This window comes from Pithys albifrons, chromosome 1 (assembly GCF_047495875.1).
Source record: "Pithys albifrons albifrons isolate INPA30051 chromosome 1, PitAlb_v1, whole genome shotgun sequence".
NCBI lineage: Eukaryota > Metazoa > Chordata > Aves > Passeriformes > Thamnophilidae > Pithys > Pithys albifrons.
The window spans coordinates 112,050,253-112,074,906 of record NC_092458.1 but is presented as its reverse complement, the minus strand read 5'-3'; the positions used below and the strand labels follow the sequence as shown (position 1 = coordinate 112,074,906).

The 24,654-nt window shown below is 39.3% G+C and overlaps 2 protein-coding genes across 2 annotated transcripts; one reads left to right on the top strand and one right to left on the bottom strand.

Moving 5' to 3' along the window:
* Positions 1 to 359: 359 nt before the first annotated feature.
* On the top strand, positions 360 to 11,515 carry POU1F1 (POU class 1 homeobox 1). Its single transcript, XM_071563595.1, has 8 exons — positions 360 to 501; positions 3,207 to 3,356; positions 4,241 to 4,358; positions 5,350 to 5,591; positions 7,303 to 7,467; positions 8,559 to 8,619; positions 10,045 to 10,275; positions 11,460 to 11,515. The coding sequence occupies exons 1-7, from the start codon at positions 360 to 362 to the stop codon at positions 10,256 to 10,258; spliced, it is 1,092 nt and encodes a 363-aa protein (XP_071419696.1). The 3' UTR covers positions 10,259 to 10,275; positions 11,460 to 11,515.
* Positions 11,516 to 12,353: 838 nt separating this feature from the next.
* On the bottom strand, positions 12,354 to 23,985 carry CHMP2B (charged multivesicular body protein 2B). Its single transcript, XM_071563606.1, has 6 exons — positions 23,825 to 23,985; positions 20,607 to 20,698; positions 17,371 to 17,565; positions 14,942 to 15,044; positions 14,344 to 14,450; positions 12,354 to 14,207 (listed from the first exon to the last, which is right to left on the bottom strand). The coding sequence occupies exons 1-6, from the start codon at positions 23,856 to 23,858 to the stop codon at positions 14,094 to 14,096; spliced, it is 645 nt and encodes a 214-aa protein (XP_071419707.1). The 5' UTR covers positions 23,859 to 23,985; the 3' UTR covers positions 12,354 to 14,093.
* Between the last annotated feature and the right edge of the window lie 669 nt (positions 23,986 to 24,654).

Here is a 24,654-nt window from a genome sequence, read left to right as displayed (position 1 = left end):
TTTTTTCCCTGGTCATTGTCCTTTACAAAAGACCTAATTAAAAATATCTGTCAAATCATGTCTCTGGTTTCCCTCTTCTTCCCCCACCCCCCTCTAATTGGACATGTATTGAATTTGTGTGGGAAGGAAGGAGGCTCTATGGCAGCATGGCAATATTGCTGGGAAAAAAACCATTAAAATGGATAAAGGGATTTCCTAGTGGTATAAATACCTGCACACGACCTCCCTGTGCTCTGGAGCCTCCTGTATATGCATATGCAGGTAAAAAGCCTGGAATAGGGTTTGAGCTGCTGTTAATTGCGCAGGATCTGTTCTGTCAGAAAGCAGGGGACAAGCGGCTCTCTTGCCTCTTGGAGGGTATGAGTTGCCAAGCATTTACTTCATCTGACACCTTTGTGCCCCTGAATTCTGACTCTTCTCCCTCTCTGCCTCTGATAATGCATCACAGCGCCGCAGAGTGCCTGCATGTTTCTAACCATGCCACCAATGTTGTATCTACAGGTACTTTTTAAAAATAATCTTGCTCTCAGTAACTCTCATTTGTGATGCTTTTGGATGATAAGTGTTCATCAAGATCTGCAATATTTAAAGTGTTTGGTATCAATGTTATGTGTGATCGGGACAGTGTTAAAGTAGAAGCATTTTCACAAAACTTTGCATAGGAGAGAATAAGGAAAATCACAAGTGTTTGTATTTTAGCTAATATGTAGTTTTCTTTGTTACAATATTAGGCTCAAATATGCTGCACTAATTTAGAACAGGTTCAAATACTGTCACTATTGCTATGACTATATAGTCTTCAATGAGAAGTGTCATGTAAATTAACTGAAAGTTTGTTATTATGGAACCACAATTTAAAATACCTTAAATTACTTTCAATAGGAAATATATTTAGAAGACCTGAGGTCTAACTATCACTTGGGGAAGCTTTAAAGAAGGGAAAACATTGCTTTTCAAGGCGTATTGCATACTGAATGAAGACTAAGATTTAAGTGGGATGTTCAAAATTGGTAGTAGAAGCTTGTCAATATCCTTGAATTTTTTATGTTTGTGTATACAATCCAATTAGATGCACTGAAATAGTAGGCCTATGTAATCACTGAACTATCTTGAGAGAGAGAAAAAGAGAGTTTTGTCGCAGCTTTAATACTGCAGAAGTGGGATGCTGGAATACAGGAATTGTTGATGGAAAGGTTTCAAGGAAAGAAGAAGAAATAGTTTGATTTACTTCAAATGGCATTAGGGTTGGAATTTTATATGGAGTCTTAAGAATAAACTAGCTTTCTCCTGAAATAAATTGGTAATAAAACATTTAAATGAAAAGAAAAAACATGCAAATAGTGAGAACTGATCATTGGTAATAGATAACAGGATCTTATACATTAAGCACAAGGCTCTAAATATCCTAATATGGCTGTTGGTTAGCAGTAGTAATAGGGAATAGGAGAATTTAAATTTTGTATGAGGTCAGATTTATGTATCTGTATCACAGTTGTATTTTCTAGATTCATCTGACGTGTAATAAAAACTACATGATGACAGCCAGCCAAAAGCATTTGCTTGCCTGCTGCAGGTTTAGGTTTTGCTGTTTTGTAGTTGCCTCCCAAGGACAAATGCCCTGCAGTCCAGGGAAATTTTGATTGCAGGATCACATCTAGCAGATGACCTTGTAAAAACAGGGTCAAACCCTGGAAAAAAATGACCCTGTGAAAGCAGTGACAGAGGGTGACAACTATAATGACTAAAGGTTTACAAATTTCATACATAGATTCAGAAATTGTAATTAACAATGCTATTCTGGTGAAAGCATACAAGGAGAAATTTTGCACAATAAAACAGTGCAAGAATTTTGAGTGGCAACTTGTTTTAAATGTCAATTTTTTAAAAAGCTTGTGTAGCAATTCTGCATCACAAAATAGTGAATATGCTTATTTTTAAATACTATGCCATGTAATTCAGCCGATGCTTTGCAGTATACTCAACATTTTAATTGTTGTTATTTAATTTAAATAGGATCATCCTTGCTATTTAATTTTAAATCTTTATTAACAAATTGAAAATTATATTTTCATCCATAAAAATAATAGTCTGTGGATTATGCAATAGAAGAAAAACAAGCAGTAAACAGATCTTAACAGAAGAGTTCCATTGTTCTAGATGCATTAACACAATCTTTTATTTTCAGTGCATTTATATTAGTATAAGTATGTTTGTCTTAGTAGATTTTACATCTGTGTAAGTGTATCTAAACAGGGCATTTTACTTTTATGATTGCTGTTTCAAAAATCAGATATTCTAATCCCTAATTAATTAGGCTGTTTTGAACAACTGGAATTTGTTCTCTAATATGCGGTTTTACATATCTGAATGTTCACGAGCATTAATTTTTCATACTACATTTTATAGCAGTTATTAGAGGGGTCAGTATGTGCATTTTTATTCCAACTTGTACATGAGAAATAGCCATAGCTCTTACTTCCCATTCAGAAAAAAAATGGTCTCATTCTTCAGGTCCTGGCTATTACTGAGCACAGATCTGAAATAACCCTATGAAAACACAAGAGATGTGTTTGCTGTTGCTGGAAAATGTTTATTTAGGCCTAACATTTTAGAGAAGCCCAGAATCTACCATCCTGTTTCTCTACCCCCTTGCCAAAGCACTCTGAAGTGTTTTTTGTGGCTTCTGGATGCCTCAAAGCAAATGTCCCAAACTGCTGCCTTTGGAAACTCAGGTGTTAGGCTTACATAAAATATTGCCTTCCTTGCTGCCTTTGTTCACTGTGGGGTTTGCATGACAGTGAAGGCAGGCAATTTTCAGAGAATATGGAACTAGTTTTTATGTAAGATTGAATGAAACACCATGTGGAAGTTGTGTGAGGAGGAACTGGTCTCCTGCTTGAGAGTTCAATGCTTCCCTTGCTAAGCAGTGTATGTAATCTGGGTTATACCCATAGGTTATTTTAAAAACAATGCATCAAGACCACAGTATGACAATTTCTAGTCTTGGCTCCGAGGGTATCTCACTATTTATCCTGGCAGTTTTGCCTTCTGTAACCTGGCCAGCTGTATGCACTTCCAGCAGTGTTACCTGATGGTTATGGACCAGAGTTAAACACTTACTGATTGCACAGTAAAACTGCCCCTAAGGGCACTGTCTGCTTCTGAATTTAGGCTGTGTCTTGAATCCTCGCATGTCTTCTTACCAGTCCCATCTGTTTTGTCTTTCGTCCAAACTCGTATATTCCCGTGTATTCCCTTTGCCATGACAACACTGGGACACACCTTGGCAGGTCTTCATTACTCTGTGCCCTCCTGTCATTATGGAAACCAGCCCTCTACCTACGGGGTGATGGCAGGTAAGAGACCACCCCTCAACTGGGTGACCTATTAGCATGTTGATTTAACTCAATTTTCCCTTAGAAGGACCAATCTGAGCCATCTGTTTGAAGAAGATGGGATTTGGATTAAGGCATTAGAAAACGGGTTAGGAAATTAGGGGTCAGCACCCAGAATTTCCCAAAACCTCTGCATCTCTCATGAAATTGCTCCATATCATATTTCACTCTATAAGACTGGGAGAGTGCTGCTCCTTTTGCTAATCTATGTCTACTTTTCCTGGTGATTATTACTTTTTGAGGGACCAGGAATGACATACCCAATATATGTGTGTGTTACCAGTACCTGGGCTGACAAAACCCTTGCCAAAGGTATACAATAAAATGGTGGCATAATGCAAGGATATCTGAATTCAGCAGCCAGATCAGACAGTGATCATGGAGTTTTACAGTCATGAATACACGTTAGCATTCTGCCTATTTTTGTATGTGCCAGGCTCAGTAAGAAAGAGGAATTGTTATTCTATGTAAGTCCAAGTAGCAGTAAATGAGATAATGACCTGAAGCAAATTAACACAACTCCCAGGAGATAACTGTGATTTTGAAATAATCCAAAATCAAACTCAGTGTTTTATTTCATGTAAGAATGAAGGAAATATTAAAGTTAGTCAGGTGAGAATAATATATCTGAATAGGGACAGAGCGTAGACTTCCTTCATTGTGTGCAAATGTCCAAATGCTCCTTTTACATCCTGTATTTATGTGCTTGTTGCAAACATTCCTGGCATTGTTTAGATCCCTGGGAAATAATAAACAAAGTGTATTGCTTGAAAGTTCATTTTCTTTTATTCCAAAATAAATACATCTTTATTCTCCTCCTTTCTACCCTTTCTTTTTACTTTTAGGCATCAAGCCTTCAACTCCAGAGATGCTTTCGGCAAGTCTCTCCCAGACACGCATCTTACAGACGTGCAGCATGCCCCATCCCAATGTGGTAAACAGTGTCAGCACCTTGCAAAGCAAGTGCTCCTCTTTTTAAGTATTTTCTTTATCCTTTGAGAAATTCTGGGGGGAGGGGGGTGTTGTGTGTTTGTTTGTTTTTGTGGTTATCCTATGTGAAGTGTATAAAGTAATCCTAGGGGGTTAGAACCTCCAGCACTGATGAGAGCACTCAGGGTGGTGAAAATAACCCTAACCCTAATAAATGGAGGAAGCAGTGGGAGATTAATGAAGTTCTGAGTTATTCTACAAATTTCTATGGGAAATTTCTACAAATTGGGAAGGATGACCTGAGAACCTGGAATTTACTGGCTGCTCCAGATACACTCAAGAGTGTTAATATTTCTCTAGGGATTCCTTCCACCCCTCCTTTAAGTCAGCCTTCACTCTTAACTGAACCTCCTTGTTAAGTCCCATTTTTGTGAACAAAAGGTGATGTAAGATAGTTCTGTTTTGTCCTTGAGCCAGAAGGACCATTCTGAATGTGTTCTGGGTATTGGAGGTTTTTTTGTTTTCTTTTTTTATTATTTTTATTTTCCCTTTAGTACCTGTGTACCTTCCTGAAAGAAATGTTATGCTGAAGCTAAGTTAGTATCCCATATGAGCATCACATGGTATTTACATGGAAATACTTTTTTTGTACCAGAATGTAGACTGGCAATTTTAGGTGACTCAAAATGATCTAGATCCATCAAACTAGATGTGTCACTTAATTCCAGCTTAGACCTTGGATTTTATTTGGTTAGGTTTAGACCATTTACCATCTTATTTAAGAGCTTCTGTTTACTCAGTAATAGGATAGCTGTGGCCGGTGAGAGTGGCTGTTGATTGTTTTTTTTATGTGTTGGAACAAGAAAGAGACTGTATCTCTCAGCAGTTCCTCACTCTTGGATACTTTCATATGCTGTATAATGAATATTACAGGCGTAGATTATGAGACAGTGAAAGGAGGTTTTTATTGTGTAGTGGTAGAGAATAACTGTACTGAGTTTTCTCTTTGATGCTGCTCAGGTAGTCTGACCCCTTGCCTGTATAAATTTCCGGAGCACGCCCTGAGTGCCAGCTCCTGTGCCCTGGGCCACGGCTTCACTCCCATGCACCAGTCTCTCCTCACAGACGAACCCACCACCACAGACTTCAAGCAGGAGTTCCGCAGGAAAACCAAGTCTGTTGAAGACCCTGTGGACATGGACTCCCCTGAAATCAGGGAACTGGAGAAATTTGCAAACGAATTCAAGCTGCGGAGAATTAAGCTGGGTATGTGCTTTATGTCCACGAACAAAAGGCTGAAAAATTCCAGTGAAAGTCCAATTATTTCTGAGTGTTTTATAGTCTGACCTCTTTGGTTGCCTGATCATAACTCTAATCCTGCTTTGCACTGCTGAACTGTCTCCATTCCTAGAAGATTTGCATGGAATTAATGAACTTCAGTTTTTTGCAACTTAGTATGCAGAAAGAAGCTTTAAATTTTTCTGCCCTTAAATTATTTGTCTTAAGTGCAGAGAAAATTATTGCTGTTCAATAAATTACATTCAGTAGCCAATGCAATATTTTGCACAGGTCCAAATTATTTTCAGCTTATGGCACCACATGTTCTAACGTCTCATACCCATCCTTCCCCATGAAGAGTTTCATCTGAGGTTGTAGTGTCATTTCAGTGACATCCATGGCAAATCTTTCACAGAAGGAGGAAGCTTCTCTTCCTGATTTATTTTCTTGTGCCAAGACGCAGGTACAGCAGTAACTGATATATTTGTTGCTGTCTAATAACTACTGGGATTTATAAGGGATGGATTGCATTTGAAAGTCTCCAGTGAGCTGCTTGTCTTTCACTGGCCAATCTTAGCTGAGGACAAGGGTGGACTGAGCCTTGTCTTTCTCACCTGTAGGAAAAAGAGGTACATTGCAATGTAAAAGCCTGTCTCACCCTGGTTTGAACTGTACTGAAAGAAAAAAATAACACCCAGCACTGCAGATTCCAGCCCACTTATGAAGAATTGAGTACTCAGAAGAGTTGCAATTTTGTCATTATCACTTATTACATTGGAATCATAGGAAATCCGTTTGATTTTATAAATCTAAAAAAATTATAAGGTGTTTAGAGGTATCTATGCACTAACTCAACCACTAGAAAGCTAGTGTAAAGCTAGTCTAAACTGAAATAAATTAGGGTTAAAAATATTTGGAACCTGGTCAATTTTCTGTATATCATGTATTTGATGTCAGCCTCAGCAGGAGAAACTGTTTGCTAGGCCACATGTTAATCACTGCATCTTCAAGCTCAGTTTTTGAGGGAACAAAACTTCTCTTATTGCAAGCAAATGGCATGGAGCCTGGGATTAGTGGTCTAATGGGAGACACGCAGTGTGCACAGGAAAATTAATCTGAGGTTGAGCTTCACAAAGAAAGAATTAATATAGGCTGTGGGTCTGAGACTATCAGACACGGAGTCAGTGCAGTCATAATGGAGGTAAAAAGCTGCCTCGTGAGACATTCAGCATTTAGAGAGATCCTGCCTGATCTGGCATAGAGGCAGAAAGGGAGGATAGTGATCCAGCCCCCTGACCATGGCAGAGACACAGAGTACTGAACAGGGAGCTGCAGTCAGTGTCTGCATGGAAACTGCAGCATTTCTCTGATCACTTCAACTTAGTTGTTCCAAAAAGTAAGAGGAGTCTGGTGGTGCCATTAGGGATTATTTTATTGCTGTTGCATCATCTACAGAAAAAAAAGAAACTGGGTGTCAGGGTTCTCAAATCTCTAACCTTGGAGTGTAAAATTCTACTGAAACTAACAGAAGGCTGAACATGTCTCTGAGGTGAGCTCAGCTGGCCACAGAGACCTCTGCAAAAAGCCCATCCTGAAGGCACTGCAGGCACACTTGGTTCACACGAGTCAGAAGTGAAGGGCTAAGCCTTTAAGAAAGCTTCAAAGTTACTTTTTTCTCTTTGTTTTTTTTTTTTTACAGGTTATACACAAACCAACGTTGGAGAAGCACTGGCTGCTGTGCACGGCTCTGAATTCAGCCAAACGACTATTTGCCGGTTTGAAAACTTGCAGCTGAGTTTCAAGAATGCCTGCAAACTGAAATCCATACTGTCCAAGTGGCTGGAGGAAGCAGAACAAGTAGGAGGTAGGGAATTGAAATCCTCTAAATATTGATTTGCATTTAAACCTGAATGTCATATATATGCTCAAGGACTAGTACATGTCTTCCATTGACTAAAGTTTTTTTGTTTTATCAGCTTTAGATGCAAAGGTGTGCTTGTATTTTAGTTATCTTTTTTTTTTAGGTGAGCAAGGAGGGGCAAACAGAAATGCATAGACTGTACAGAATAGAAGAAACATCACTTGGACTGCTGGGAGCAATTTTTTTCAGTCCCATCTCCAGTCCTGTAGCATAGGTCAGAGCTATTATTAGGATCTGCAGGACAATCCTTTTAGCAGCAGGGACTTTTCAGTAGAAAAAGTCTTCCTTCTGACCTCGTTGGGGAAAATGATTTGAGTTCAGCTGTGGCAGTGGTCTTTAAACCCTGAAAGAATAGCGTGGCATGGATTCTTCAGTTGTGACATTTTTGCTGCTAGAAAATGCCCTTCCTTTTGCCCACTTAATTTCCAGTTGCAGGAAGAGTCATGGGGTTCACTGGGCAAAGGGTACTTTAGGACAGGTTGGCTGACTTAAAAGAAATGGTTGCCTTATGGAACAGCCTTTTCAGCTGTATAAATTGTGATGCTGCAAGAGAGGGGGGACTTGTCCATCAGAAGAGAAGGTGGGGTGGACAAGGTGGATGAATAAATGGGGTTGGGGGCCAAATCTGTGTTTCTGAAGGTTGATGAGATAGCCAAGTGGTAAAGAAGTGGACTCCATCTTCCCAAACTGTACCCTGCAGAGCAGGAGGAAGAAGGCAAGTCAGAAGAAGGGAAAGAAGTGTAGCTCCACAGGTGCATAGGCACAGAGCCAGGGCTGTTTACAGCTTTGCTGGTGCCACACCGTTTTTGCTTATAACCATTTATAGCTGGAGGTAAAACAATGACCAACTATCCCAAACAAAGAAAAGATCCTATATGTGATGCTTCTCTTATTCAGCAGCATTGTGTGCCATGCTTTTTTATCTCTTCAAGAAATTGACTGTTTTTCTGAAGATGATTCTGCTTGTTTCCCATTCCCTGTAGAATGTAACTGCCAGGTTTGGTTTTGTTTATTTGTTTGTTTGTTTAATACAGCTTTATACAATGAAAAAGTTGGAGTGAATGAGCGGAAGAGGAAACGCAGAACCACCATAAGGTAATAAATATTTAAGGCTTAGCAGGTTAGAAACCACTTTGGCTAAGATGCTTCTTTTCCTTCTGTTCAAAATTGAAGTGCTATTTTCTATTAATGAATATCTGCATCTAGTGCTTCTAAAAGTTTCAGTATTTGGAAACATGCCAGTGAAAAATAACAGCATAACGCCAAATTATTCCAAAGATATTATTTTTCCCAATAAAAGATTATTTTTTTCAACAACACACTTAAATAAGAAAAGATATTTTATTCCTGTTCTGTCAAAAAAAAATATTATATCTATATAGTAAGGTATCAGAGCACCCTTGATTTCATTTTGGAAGATTTTACATTATATCAAAATAAATTGAATTATTTTTGCATAATAAATAAACATATAAATTTTGACACAGTAAAAAAACCAACTTATAAATTTGCAGAGAATTGAGTTCTGGTGTTTTTTAATAGCTATTGATAGAATCAGTCACTTCTGCTTTTACATCTAACCCCACTGCAGTGGAAGTATCAAATATGGCAGGTTGTCAAGGGCATGGATAATTGAGAATTTCAGGATCAAATCCCACACAGTAAGAAAATATTAATTATTCCTTTGAAAGCCTACAGGACTTCAGTTTAAAAACATGAAACTAATCAGGGAGATGGACTTTATCTGAATTCTGTAGCCTTACTCAACCATTCTTAATGGATGTTTGAAGGCAAACTAATAATAAAACAAAAGTTCCAATAACTAAATTAGATTAGTCATACCCAGAGCAAAAATTACCTAATTTGAGTTTGTGGGAATTATTTTATTATATACTTTGCTTGAAGTCTAAGAAGCTGTTAGTCAAAAATAATGATATTTCTATACTCTGTGTATGCAGAACACCATCTATTAATTAGGTAGTTTTGGTAACATTAGCAAATATTGTAAAATTGACCTGTAAATGACACACCAACAGAATAACACAGATGAAAACATGAAATAATCAGCATTCCAACAAATACTGAATATATTTCTGTAAGAGAGATGCCTTACCTGCACCTCACTTCCAGAGGGCATGAAGTGCCCTCTTGTGTCCAAAGAAATTACAGCTACTGCTGTAGCTCTGGATGCATCCCAGTGGCACAAAAGCATGTCACAGATGCTCCGTGTTTTCTGAGAATATGGAAGAGAAATGGGAAACAAATTCTATCTGAAAATAAGAAAAAATAATAGTATTAAATTATTTTCTTTAGTGGACCACTCAACTTTGGTCACTGCTGACTCTGAGAAATAGATTGAGGGAGACTTTTGGAAAATGTGGTTATTGCTAAAACAGAAAAAGAGGAAAAAAACCAAGTCACTGCTTTCAGTGCTGTTCCTTGACTCCTCTCCTGAATTAATGGTGAAAGTCTAAATGTGCTGAAATGTTTCTAAAGGTGAAATTTTATCCCTTTATCCAGTATCGCTGCCAAAGAAGCCCTAGAGAGGCACTTTGGAGAACAAAGTAAACCTTCTTCTCAGGAGATTATGAGGATGGCTGAGGGGCTCAATCTTGAGAAAGAAGTTGTAAGAGTTTGGTTTTGCAACAGAAGACAAAGGGAAAAGAGAGTGAAGACAAGTTTACATCAAAACACTTTCAGTTCTATTATCAAGGAGCACCACGAATGCCGGTAAAGCTTTTCCATGAATAGGTGTGGATTTCTGTTTTGCTTTTTATAAATATTGTAAATACTATGTTGTTAAAAAAAAAAAGAGAGAAAAATCAGTAAATTACTTGTTTCTCTTACAAGCTAGGCAGCTGCAGATGTCATGTGTTGTGGAAGACCCAATTTTAATGTAAAATGTTGGAAACAAATTAAATCCTACAATGTATATTTAAAACCATAATTGCTGTCATTACTTATGGTAGAGTAAGTTTACCAGTACAGAAGTGTCAACACTGTTCTTACTTTGTAACATTTGACTGCCTTGAAAGGGTGCCAAGTAGAAGTGACTTTCTTAATGCTTGTTATAAAAGATAATTCTTGCTAATTTTTTATATGCCTTGAAGTTTGGTTTGGATAGGGCTTAGCTATAAAAATGGGAATACAATTTACCTTACCTTCAGACTTGAGGGAGAAAAATAATTATCAGGGGTTTTATTACACTGGGCTTTCTCTGTGTTATATTTTTTTATGACTAAAACCATGTGTGAACATACCTAGAACTAGTTAAAAAAAATAGGCAGCCCTTGCACTCTGAAATAAGTATCCACAGAAAGCATTTACTGAACTGCACATTCCTGCTCTCTTACACCCCACTAATTGAAAATAATCCCATATTTGTCATCCTCTAGCCTAGAGAGATAATTGGTGAAAAAAGTACCGGTGCCAGAGCTCCACCTATCAGACAGGCGTTAAGAAAACTACATTAATGACTCTAGTACTCACCAGGGATAGATTATCCAGCCATCTCATCAGCCCTGCTCATCATTATTGGAATTAGCTCATTACCATATATGTACTTTTGACTGTTTTCCCAGGACTAAAATTAAGTTACTACATGCAAGTAGTACTGGCCAGATACGTTTTATTCTTCCATAAAACAGACCTGATGATTTAGAAAACACCTAGATAATAGGCCCACAGAAAGCAAAAGGAGCTTAACGTTCAAGACCACTTAGAAGCAGCATGTACAAGTTAAGTGCTTGCTCTCCAGTGTACATTAAATTATCTCTGATACTTATTACAGTGACCATAGGCATATTCAGCTATGGAAATCAGGCTCCTGGATTTTTAAAAAAGACATTTTTATGCATGAATGCACCACTTAGTTTAGAGGAAAACCTCAGTTTACTAACTCAAAGGGGAGAAATTGTGCTGTTTCCTGTTTTCAGGCTGTTCTCAGCACTAGCACAGCTCACCTACAGCAGAGGAAGGCCAAGTTATAGACTTTATCTACATGTGTAAAAACAGAACATGGACTTCCCAACAGGTTGAAGAATAAATACAGTTGAGAAGATTAGCACTCAGCAAAGGTGGTGACTTGCATTCATATACCCTTCATGCGATCTCATGTAATGCATGTTGAAAATACTATCTGATGTATCTAAACTTTTATTCTAAATTATTTTCTTAATTATAAAAGGCCTCTTAAAAATGCTGTAAGACTGCATTTCCCAAACTCCCCATCCAATAAAGTATTCTTATACATTTGGCACTCCAGGTAATGGTTTCTAGTTCTGTTTTAGTCACACTTTCCTCTTTTCAGCTGTGTGTCTTAGTCTGAGGTGCATTTTAACCTGCTGTAATAGTTAATCCAAGAAGCCTTACCATAATAAAGTGGGGTTTTGTCCTACAAAAAGTCTCACAAGTGAAGGCTAATTGCAGAAATAGAACAAAAGAAAATGAAAGATGACATGTAGCGACATTTCCTTGCAAAAGAAGAACAGAAGGCCAAGTGGGGGAAGCAGCCAACATTTCAAGACATCTAGCTGTTGCAAACTAAAATCAATCAGTAAGCAACAATTTGTCCCTATGTTCGCATAGTGATTTCTCCTTCAGTGCCTAAGAGCAGTACTTGGGTACCCAGTTACAGAACAAGTAAATGTGAACTTTATCAAGCCTTTACTGAATGCTGAGTTTAAGACGAAGGGAGAAAAGCAACTGCCACAAATTTTGTGGTGTTTTGTAGCTCAAGTTAAAGGAATAATTATCAGAGCTCACAGGAGTACAAAGAAAGCCTGCTAAGGGATAGATGTGTAAGACTAACCCTACAGAGGACAAAGTCATTGTGGAATAAACAGCCTTTTATTAGAATTTTACAAAATAACTTGTAAAAAAAATTCACCTTGTATTGCATGTGTGAAATATATTAACTTACACATTCCTACCCACTACCTGACAGATTCATTGTTTGTCCATTATTTCCTTGAAAGAGAAAGAACACCTGCATTTCTATGCCCAAAACTGGAGGAAGGCTCTCCTATGAATTCTCTTTCTCTGCTGACTTCCACCCTAAACAACAGATGGTGTGACAACAGCAGGTTCATAGAGGTTTCCTGATACAGCTTCTCTAGCAGCGAAGTCTCTATATGAAGTTTGTCCTCCCGCAATTATCCTGGTTTTGCTCTTGGGAGGTATTTTCTCTTTTTAAAGCAAAGATAATTATTGTTTCTGTTCAATGAACAGTCCCTCTAAAGCAGCACAACGGAGGGGCAAATAATCTCCAGCAGAATTTGGGCTGAGGAATATCACACCATCTGAGAAGTCACAAGTGGAAACTGCTGCTCAAGCTTTGTCTATTTCAAGTATCAACAGTTCTTATTTCATTAGCCCAATGCATATTCCATTTAAAGCTAGAATCATGTTGATGCAGCTCAGAGACCATAGAAAAACCTTCAGAGAACCAGAACACTTTTATTATAGTGTTTTAGACAAGTAATTATCATTTAGGATCCAAAAGTGTTCTCAAAACTAAAACTTAGATTTAGCTTATCAATGTGATCAATTGCATCTTATCAAACAATACAGTTATGCACAGTTATCTTCCATAAAGAAATACTGTAAAATATGTACAAATGTTGCTTCGGGCAAATGTCCTTTTTGCAAATGCACAGGTTGCATTTTTGAGCAAGTGCATTTCTCAGCTTCAGCACTGAGTCCCATCGAGTGTACAGAGAGGTCTCACCACAGTATTTTGTGAAACAATCTTAATTACAAGTTTACTCACCTCTCAAAAACTCATTTGAAAGAAAATCACAAAGGTACAAGATTTATATACATAAAGGCACAGCAATTCTGTTGAAACCAGCTCTGTTACAGTACAATAGAGTTCAATCAGTGCCTTTCATGCAATAAAGTTCACTAACAAATGTAAATCCTCTTCTGGAAAAATTAACTGCACAAGGAGTGTATCCTTCCCTTCAGGTAAGGAGAATAACTAGCTATTATTTAATCAACTCAAAAGTCGCTACAGGAATCTGAAACAATTATATAAAATGCTTTTTCCTTCTGCTTGAATTTGCTAGACTTCCAAGGCTATTTCTCATGACAAAAATAGTTTCCAACTAAGAGCAAAGGTGAAGTTTCATTTGTGCTAAAATGACAGTCTAAGAATGTTTCTATAGCAATAGTTTTATAAAAATGATAAATCTTACACAGTTGCTGTCCTAGGAGGTGGCATGACCAGCCACAGAACAGCCAGTTCTAGAGGGAAACCAGGAAGTGAGATAGAAGAAAACTTTGAATTCAGAGGACAGATTTGGATTGGGTATAAATGAATTTATCATCAGAACTATACCCATGGCTGGTCCAGAGTCAAAAAGACTCCATGCAACAAACATATCAAATGTACTTCCTTCTGTAAATTGATTTATAATATTCTCTCCTTCCTGCAGTACCAACTTCAAGTTGTCATTTCTGAAGCTTCAGACTTGTCCCAGAAATCAGTTGCATTGAAAGAGTATTTGCACTTTTTATATCTGTCTACGGCTGAATAATTACAAGGTAGGCTCTAAATTGCCATCAAGCTAATCAACTCCCAAAGCTTTGAGCTGTCGTTCAATCTCTTCATCTGATATGGTGGCAGCTTTTGATGTTGATGCAGATGGTAAACCTCTGGCAGCTGATGGAGCTTTGGCCATCTAGAAGAAGACAGAAGCTTTCTTTAGACAGAACAATACCTGTTATGATAAGCTGACTTCTAGAATAAAACTGTAAAATGAGGCTGCTAAATTAAACTATTTAAAAACCATACAAACTGAGTAAAAATGGCCATACCTTGCCAGAGATTTCAATTCCAATCTCATCAAGCACTTGATTAACAATATCTTGGCTTTCTTCCTCTTCATCAGAAGCATCAAAAATATCATCCAGAGTATCATTAACTTAGGAGAAAGAAGAAAAAAATCCACATTAAGCAAAAACATAACTAACATAACCTAGTACCATTTTTCTACTCTCCCAAAACAGTACAACCACTGTATAGCAGTAGTATCACTGCCAGTAATAATACCACTGTATCAGGGTAAAGCATGATTGCATTTTTAAAAATATTTAGTTTCACCAGAACAGTTCAGCTCCTGTATATCTGCCCCCATCACCACCAGCTTCCAAAGCCTCTTCCCCTTCCAGTATGTTCTTTCTACAAGTATGATGAGTGTTTTGCAGGAAGATCGGAAGATCCTGGATTTAAAACGTAGAGCTTCTAAAAATCCTAAAGCTCAGTCTCACTGTTCAGACATACATTGTTATGTTTGCTCTTCAATTTTGCTGTCAGTCTCATTAATTGTAGAAATAAAACTTCAAGCATCAATAATTCCAGACTGGCTATACCCTTCCAAGAGCACCCAGCTGTTCCCTACAGTGCAGAACTTACTCATTTCTTCAGTCATTTCCATCTTCATGTTTTCCTTCTGGAAATTCTGCATAGTTTGTAGTGTCTTTTGTGGATCCATTTTCTTATTAACTGCTTGCATTGTCTATCAATATGGAAAAAGCTCTTAATCATACAATGAGACATTATGAAATACCAATATATTCATTAAGAAGGAATAAGAGTTTTCTAATAAAAACTCTTCAGTTCTAATTTCTTTTTCCTTGTCTCTTTACATCCCAGGAGAACTGCAGATACATGACAGATCAATAGTACAGTCTGCACCTAGTAAGAAATATCATTATCTACTACCCTAATAGATATAGTTTTAAATGTCTGAATCTTTCTTGCACCACGACCCTCTCCGGGCCTTTAGGAAAAATCAGCTGATCTGAATGAAAAGAATGGGAGAATATTTACTAACTTGAAGGCTACACACATTAAAGAAGTAAATGGCTGCAGGTTCCAATTTCAAAAGGAACATTTCTTTGACCCACCACTAGAGGACAGGCCTAATATTGTTTCTTTATGTTATACATTAATGGATAAATTACTCTTCTCTGAAAAGCAAATATTGAAGTGTTGAGAAGTACATACTAGCTTAGGATGAACCTCTGTGATGGGGAGAGATCTTGCTGTGACAGTGTAATGATTCCAAAAATTTTACTACAAGTAGGCAGTGTTGCCTTTGCAGGCACTGGTAGGTAACACTTTCCCCTTTCCTCGGAAGCAAGATACTGTATCTCTCACAGGATATCAGAACATAAATACAGACATGAGCAACTGAAATTTAAAATTTAACCATCTTTGAGAACAGTTGGTTAATTAAATGGTATCAAGCCACTACAGCCACTACTGGCTCCCCAGACTGTCTTCTGCCTTCATGTCAGAGTGATGATGTATTATGCTTTTAATGTTACTTGAATTTCAAAGACTGTGTTCATACTACAATTATTTGAATTTTAAAAGTTGTTCTGGACTTGGAGGGTCTTGCTTCTTTAGAATTCTTTTGCAAGAGTTACAGATGGACAACAAAAGTATCTGCACTGATACAGTTTATATACCTTCAGAAAATAAGGGTCAGATGCATGATTAAAAGAAATAAGTAACTGAACATGAATTGAATGTAGTACTATGTCCAAAGTTAGTCCCATACATCTGAAAAGTATACTGAAAATATTTTGAAATCTCTGCATTCATATTTGCCTTGCTTGTTCAGGCAACTGATCTCATATATTTTTCACTGATGGTTTGATGAGATAACTCTTTAAGCTTACCCATTGATAAGGCAAAATACTGACTTTAAAAGAGAGTAAAAGAACTTAAGTCTTTCCCCTCCAGCAACATTACACAAACTAGTCCACAGAAGTACCTAGAATGTTTCAAAAACCAAAATTTTTCTTGATGCTGGGTAATTTATTTAATATTTTTGTGTATTTTTTTATACTGACTTACCTTCATAACTAAATCTAGTAAAAATTTGTAAAAATTTAATCCAAGATGTATCAGATAAAAACAACTCAACCGTGTAATAATTACAAAGAAAGACCAACTAGTTCACATGAACACAGTTGTAGAAATACTGAGTAAGCTGCTGAACCTGATCAGTCAAAGTCCCCTGTGTAAGTTTGCTACAGAGCCACAGGTTTGTATCACTGAACTGCTGGTATTGGCACTGATCTGTTTAACTGGCATTTCGCTGGATTTAACTTGGAGTGGGTGGGATAAAAGCACAGCTTTGGTTCTACAGTGATGTGCACCAGTTCTGTTTCCTACACCTCAGGCTGAGCAATCCTCCTTGCCAAAAGCAAAATCCTTCTTTATCAATTCAAGGAAATAGGAAAACTTCACAACTAACTCAGATAACTGAGATTTTTCACACTCTTTTTATAAAAGAGATGAGATTTGTGAGAAAACTTAATGCAATACTGTTTCCTTAGAGAGCACGGAGAGAATGTCAGAGAAGTCAAGATTATATTTCTTTGGGAACTTAAGATCCAAAGCAATAACCCTCCTCTTGCCCAAGCCACAAAGCTATAGTGATACACTGCCTTGATTTCTAGATGAAGCATGCCCTACTTTTTCCCAATAAAACCTGCTTGTAACAATGTATACAGGCAAGACACTGTGGCAGCATGGTTTGGGTTTTCTTTTTGATGTACTAAGAGTTCTTTCACAAGCATTACTTTATTTTTACCATGTAAACATTTGACAGATGTCTGACCTATGAAAATATGCTTAGTTAGGTGTTAAGAGGCTGGATTGACTAAACAAAAATCCAACATTAAATTACATTTCTCTGCTGTATCCTCAAGACCACTTGGGGCAGTAAGCAGGAAATTTTAACCCTTCAATTACCTTATACAAAATAACACAATTTTTGCAACCATATGCTGCATTTTAATCTAAAAGAATGTCTTGTGATGCCTTACTTTGGCTGTGGTTGACATAGCTCCTGCCATCTTCATCTGAGAGTTCATGACCTTTGTTTGAGTGGACATGGAAGTGACCTTAGAGCTGACAGCGTATGTCCGATTTTTCTGCTTCCGCAGCTGCACGAGCTGTTTGGCCAGCACTTTACAGGCTTCTTTGTTACCAGTCTTTGCCATTTTCTTTATTTCCAGTTCCTGTAAAAAAGGCGTGAGATTAATTCTACAGAATTTTCACTCAAAGACTATAATTAAGCCTTAACACTAATAATTAAATTCTGAATTAGCTCTCTCTTGAATTTTTTAAGACATTTAAAGTTATATAAATAGTTCCTTGCTTTTCTACCAAGGCTATTTATCAGAATGAATGTAATGCTGGTATGATTTGACCACAAGATAAAAAAAAAACACAACAAAACTGAACTACAGTGTGGTAGCCCAGAGTTCCCTAAAAGACTTCAACTTCAGCATGATGTCCTATCCACTTATATGTGCACATCCAGTTCCAAATCTGGATAAGGAGCAACACTTTAAAAAAAGCCCCAAAAAGTGAAGAAACTCTTATGGCCATTCAACTACTGTGCCATGACTCTAATCATCTTTTACTTCTTGCATTCACAGGGAATCAAAACACATCTTTCAGGTAAGAAATAGGGAGTTCACAGGTTCTTTTCAACACTTTTTCAGCCTTCAGAGAATCTTATAACCTCTCTGGGGAAGAATAAAGTCAGATGAGCAATGATTACAGGCTGTTTACCCTCATAATTCAGATGGACCTAAATTAAAACATGATAAAAGTGGTATAATTTGTCTACAACAACATTTGCCTATAACGTAAGAAAGACACTTTTGGCTTACAAAAAAAACCCCAAACCCCAATCTGTCAGTTCAAAGAGAAATAACAAGCTATTTAGCCCAGAGGTACCAGGAAAGAGTCTGGCACAAATAATGTTGTCAGCTGGGATTCTTCAAAATATGCCTTCTGATTTGTGACTTGATAATGTAAACTTTGCAACTACTTTTTCCTTTACAGCCTTTTTAAGGAGGTCTTGCCATATTAACTCAGTTTTTTTGAACACGTCCATTCAAAAATGTTGAGTTTTACTATTAAGTAAAAGCAGCCTTTAAAGACCAGGTTTCTCCTGTGACCCTTCAGGAGAACATGCCCACCACAGGAATGCAGTTGCTTCACTTTATGGGCACTGGTAATGCAGAAAACTGCATTTATAAGAATATATGAAAAGATAAATACTAACCACCAGGATATGCAAAACAGTCACATTTAAAGGCAAGTGTAAACTGACCCACTGCATTACCCTGGCTAGTAGGAAAGATCATCATTAATTTTACTATAGAGATGACACTGGCATAAAATCTTCTCTGTAAATTCATAATTTCTAAAGGGTGTGTCAAATATACTATTTTTAATCCCAGAAGGCAGAGATTGGCAAATAAACATGAGACTGCTCAAAAACATTAGAGGCCTGAAACAGAAGTAAAGCTGTTCTCTGAAAGCAGCTCACAGAGGCCACAAAACTGAATTTCTATAACATGCCCAGAATATTATCTCCTTTTTTTTTACCTAAAGTGTTGTGAAGGTTAAGAGGGATTAGTTTTCACACTATCAAACACTGGTTTGTACCCGCTAGTTTTAACAGCAAACCTTTGAAAACAGGGATTTTCTCACTAAGTTGAAAGACCTACGTAGCATTTATAACTTGATTTTTCAAAGCGAAATTCAAACTTTGCTAAGTCACTGCACATAATCCAGCTGCAGAAATCAAACTCTATAAATAGATGATTTTTATTCTTAAGTAAAAAGTTTTGGGTAATTTTTGGGTACGTTATTTGCTTTTTAGAGGTTTGGGACAAGCTTATTCAAGTCAGTTATGTTCTTCTGGAAAACAAACAATAATCAAAATTCATGTAGTCATATCAGATTACTGAACTGAAACAGAACTGTCTGCATACTTTGAGGTATTTTTATACTTAGAATTAATGTAATTGGGTTTTCTTAACCTCAAAGTTAAGGCAAAATAAAGTCTTTCTTAAGAAAGTACATAATGCAATGTCCTAAGATTGACTGTCATGCCCTTGGTCCTTCAACTGATCTGACAATGAAAATTAGTATTTATTTTACATTAATCTCATTCTAGCAGCAAATTTTAACTTTTTCAAAGACATATTTTGCTGCTCTTTTCTTAACTCTTCTCCTCAGAAATCCAAGATTTCTGAGATCAGCTCAGTTGGTTAAAACTTGGTCGTAATAATGCCAAGGTCATGGGTTCAATCCCCTGTGTGGGCCATTGACTTGAGTTGGACTCGATGGTCCTTGTGGGTCCCTTCCAACTCAGTCTGTCTGTGCATCTGAAACAATTTACTGTAGTAATCAAAACTACAACCTGAGTATTCATGAAAATTCAAGCTATTTCAAGACTTGGAATATTTCATACTGAAAAATGCCTAATCTATGAGTAAACCTGCTATATCTTATATGTTCAAAGTTTCCAGAAACAATTTCTCTTATCTCTTTTAGTTTATTATTCCCACTCTCTTCCCAGCCTGCTGCCATCAAACACCACCTCAGCAGCTACTGAAACTGGCTGGATTTGCACAGCTTTTCCCACAGTCTGAGCGTCTTCATGCATCAAACCCCACCATCTGTCACATCCATTTATCCAATTATACTGCCACACAGGTGCAGAATTCATTCACTGGATACTTGAGAGCTCACACACAGTAAGTTTTAAATAGATCATAATTTAGGCAAATAGTCTTACTATCATTAGCTAATTTTAGGGAAGTTCTGTATGAATGAAATAACAACCCTATGGGGTATTCACAATATTCTATTGTTTTTCAAGTACTCTCTCCCACTGGAAAGTCAGGGTAACATGTGATAGCATTGACTCTTCTCTTAGTTTTTCCACCACAATGCCACCAGCTTGTTTACAAGCCTTTTAGAAAAAGCCTTCTGAAGGATAGAGAATGTTGCAGGAAAAACTAATGCAGTTATTTTCCCTAAACACAGTTTCAGAATTCTCCTATGTCAGAGACTGAGAATCACTTTCAGATAATTAATTTTTCTCAAAAAATTTTAATAACTGAAAAGTCAAAAAGGGGAAGACAACTCTTTTCAGCATTCAATTATTATACATTGAGTTGTATCTTTAACACTTTGCAAGTTTTCTGTTACATTGTGTGTGTGTTTGTTTTAAAAAGTTCCCTGCTCTACTTACCAGTTGTTTTTCCTGTTTTTCAAGTGCTGCTCTGTCTCTGGTTATAGCCCTCTGTGTACCTCTTAACTCTCGATTTTGCTCCTTTATTATATCTGGAAAGAAAATATTTATAGGGAAAAGTTTTCAATACTACATAAACATCTGCTAAGCACCCTGCAGACATACAGCGATGTTTGACAGCCTCTCTTTGTTCAGAGTGAACTGCCAGCTAGAAAAGAACTGTCAGCATTCCAGATATATGAAATATTGTCAAAATAGAATGTTATGGATACAGCATGATGATGTTTCAGCAGCATAGGCCATCTACTGTGGAAGGAAGGGAGGAGGGGGGAGGGGGAAGGGGAAGAATCTATTTTACTTGATATGTTTCTGTGCACCATAACCATAGCAAGAATCAGAACCCCACAGTAAAAATTCAGTTACAGAAAAATAAGTAAAAATAAGTTCAACACAAACTGAGCAATAGCATGTTCACTGTCATCCCACTGCTTTTCCACCAGTCAGGCCCAACTGCAATGGGCAGAGCAGCTGAAGAGACCTGATGTATGAGATCTCAGGGCAGTTGAGGAGTTTCAGCTCCACTAAAAAGGTGAAGATGCTCCAAGACACAAGTCCTGCATCCTGTTCTTCTCTTCCTTATTCTGATCTGACAGAACTTACCTCCACAAATGTACCACACTGAGCAGCCCAATTTCAAGTCAGACTATAAAGCCACAGTGTTTGAATCTTTTCAATTAAAAGATGCTTAAGAATATTAAGATAGGAAAGTGCAGGCCTTTATAGCAAATTTAAGTCTCCTGACAACTGATGCAGCCAGCAGAAACTTGAACACTGTCAGGTGAAACCTATCATACTTCATAGGAGTTTTGTCCACTGTACTATTAAACAATCATTTACTGGTAACATCCTCTTATTAGAGCAAGAATTATTGACAACCCAGGCATCAGTCATGCCAGCTGCAATTAACTTTTGTTAGAATTTACAAAGCCTGCCTACGTGTGATTCACCTGGGCAAAGGCAGAGAGGTAGGTCTGCACCTGACTCAGCATCCTCTGACCTTTACAGAGGAAAGAAGTGGGTGCATTTAAGAGAGATTCCTTTACTCAGTATATGCATCTACATGACACTAGATAACTTTGGGTGAGAGTGTGAAAGGAGCTGACTGTCACATAAACTTTGTTTAGTGCTCTTTCTTCTAATCCACAGAAGAAACATCATGGTAGGGCACTGATATTATACTTACAAGGTTTGAAGCATGTGAAAATCAAATACACACAGGCAGAGTTAATAACAGAAATGAAGTCATGAAGGGTAAATTCTAGAAGCACAGGCCACCTTTTTCATGGTTTAAGGCTTGGGGCAATTTTTCTGCAAACAGAAAGAAGTATTCACGTTCTTCATTCCCACATTCAGAAATACTGTAAAACATCCATTGCTGAAATTATTTTGACATTCATAGGTTTGAATCAGAAAAACTCCCCAAACTTTAAGTGGCATTTTAAAGACAGAATACACACTATGTCCTATAACCAATAGCTCTAGGGCAAATAAATACCTATTTCCAAACAAACGCTGTGAAAAAGACACCTATTTTTACAGGGCTCCTACTGCTTTGAGTACTACACAAAAAGCATCTTTGGGAGATGCAGACTTTTCAATAGATAATAACGAAGAACTGAAAGAAGACATAGAATATAACACTGTTATCACTATTCCTCACACTGACAAAGCAGCAGTGGAAATCATTCTGAAAACAACGCTACAGGCAAGTAATTTTGAAGGTAGATAAATGTATATTACTGGCACAGCTGCACTTGCAAAAATTAAAGAAAAAGCTTAATAGCTACATACCAGACTGGCTTTTCTAACTATGCTAACTATTTAAAAAAATCCCTTAGTGTAGAAAGCTTGAGGGGTAGGAACTTGACGATGGTAAGAAACAAGAAATGTACTTAAGTGAGGAGACAATAAGAGTGAGCACGATGCTTATGTCTGATTTCTGATCTCACATAGTGGCTAAAACTATGGATAGGAACAAATTGAAAACAATCACTTATCTGCAGCCACAGGCCCTTTCATTTCTTTTTAGAAGTGAAGGCCAAGATGAGAACTTGGTCCTTGTTTCCCTCTGATAACTGATGCAAATTCCTAACTTTACTTGAGCAGACAGAAGATGATGGGATGTTCCTGAGACAATCCTTTGCCAACACCCACTCCTGTGTGTCACGCTGCTGTTTCACACATCAGGGCAAGGAGGAAGCACCTCCATTCCTTAAAACAGGTTGGACAGGAGACATCCAGGAAGGGCTTGACCTGGTTCCTACCACTTGGTCAACAGCAGCTTCGTGCCATCTCTGCCTTGGTCATGGAAGTTCCTCCCTTCCCATGTGTCGCACCAAAGATGGGAAGAGACAAGTGGGAACCCCTACGTGTCCTCCCTCGGTGACACACAATTGGCTGACTCTCAGCGTCATTTTTGGAGAGCCCTTTTCAAACGCCGACCACCAGTTTTGGCACAGGGCACCCAAACATGCCAGGCAGCCCGACCGGGGCTCCCCATCCCTGGGGTAGCCTCTGCCCCAAGCCGCACCTGGCAGAGCATTGCCCAGGGCGCTGCTGCCGGGTAAGAGACCTTTTTTTTGGCTTTACATTGGATGTCGTGACTTCTGCTTGAGCTTCAGCGTTCTGATACGTTGGCTACGAAGACATCCAGACCAACTTGTTTCCAGCCGCCAGGGGCCCAGCGGCGGCGGGTCCCGATCTGGATCCCGCAGCCCGCACCGCTCCCGTCCCGCTTCCTCCTGGGCCCAAACAACTCCTGGCGGGCCTGCTCTGCTCCCTCGCTGCCACGAGAGATGCAGTTCCTTCTCCTCTCTTCACCCACACACCGGGATCGCCGGGGCCTCTCCCGACGCCTCGGGAATCCCCTGCCCGCAGCGGCAGGGCCGGCGCGGAGACTGCCCCCGAGCGCCGCCGGTGAGTCACCAAGGGCGGGCCGGGGCCTCCTCCCCCTCCTCTTCTTCCTCCTTCTCCTCTCCCTGCGAGTTCCCAGGACGCGGGACCCGAGGCCGAGACCCCCACGGGGCTCCCGCTGCCCCCGAGACGAGACCGAGACCGAGACCGAGACCGAGACCGGGACCGGGACCGGGACCGGGACCAGCCCCGGGGCCGTGCGAGGGCCGGGGGCCGGCGGGGCCTCCCCCGGGGCGCCCACTCACCGTCCACGGTCTTCTTCTTGAAGAGCGAGGCCATGGTGGCAGCCGGACCCCCGCAGCCACCTCCCGCCTCCTCCTCGTCCTCCTTCTCCTGCGGTGACCAGGAAGCGGCCCGGCCACGAACGCCCGCCCGGCTCCGCCTCCTCCCCGCGCCGAGGGGCGGGCCGGGGCCGGGCCGGGCCGGGCGCTGCCCCCGCCTCCCCGGTGGGGACACCCTGCGAGCGGGGATTGCCGCGGCTCCTTCGCTTCTCCCCCCTGGAGAGTCATTGTTCGGGATGGGACAGCGGCAGCGCCTCCTGCGCGGGTTCTCCCTCTCCCCATCCCGTCCCGCGGGTCCGTCCCGGCACTGCGACATTCCCGCGGGATGCTGGTGCTGCCCCCGCATCCCGGCACCGCCACATTCCCGGGGGATGCTGGTGCTGCCCCCGCATCCCGGGACCGCCACGTTCCCGGGGGATGCTGGTGCTGTCCCCGCATCCCCGGGCCGCTACATGGGATGGGTGTTCTCCACGTGCTTCGTGTGACTCTTACAAAATGAAAGCTGAAAATTGCTAAAAATCAGCTCTATTCAGCAGTGTGGGGCTCCTCAGGGTTCGCCGCCTGGTGTTCTGGAAGCGCCAGTTTCCTTTCGTAGAGCAAGTTTTCGCTGTTTTTTGTTTGTGGTTTGTTGTTTTCTTTTTTGGTTTGGTTTTTTCTTTTGTTTGTTTTGTTTTGTTTTGTTTTTTCGTGCGTACCTTAGGGTACTCTTCACGGCTTGTTCTGGGTTGGAACTCAGGTCGTATGTGATGGCAGAGATGCTGTGGAATTGCAGCTTTGGCACTGGAGGGTTTGAG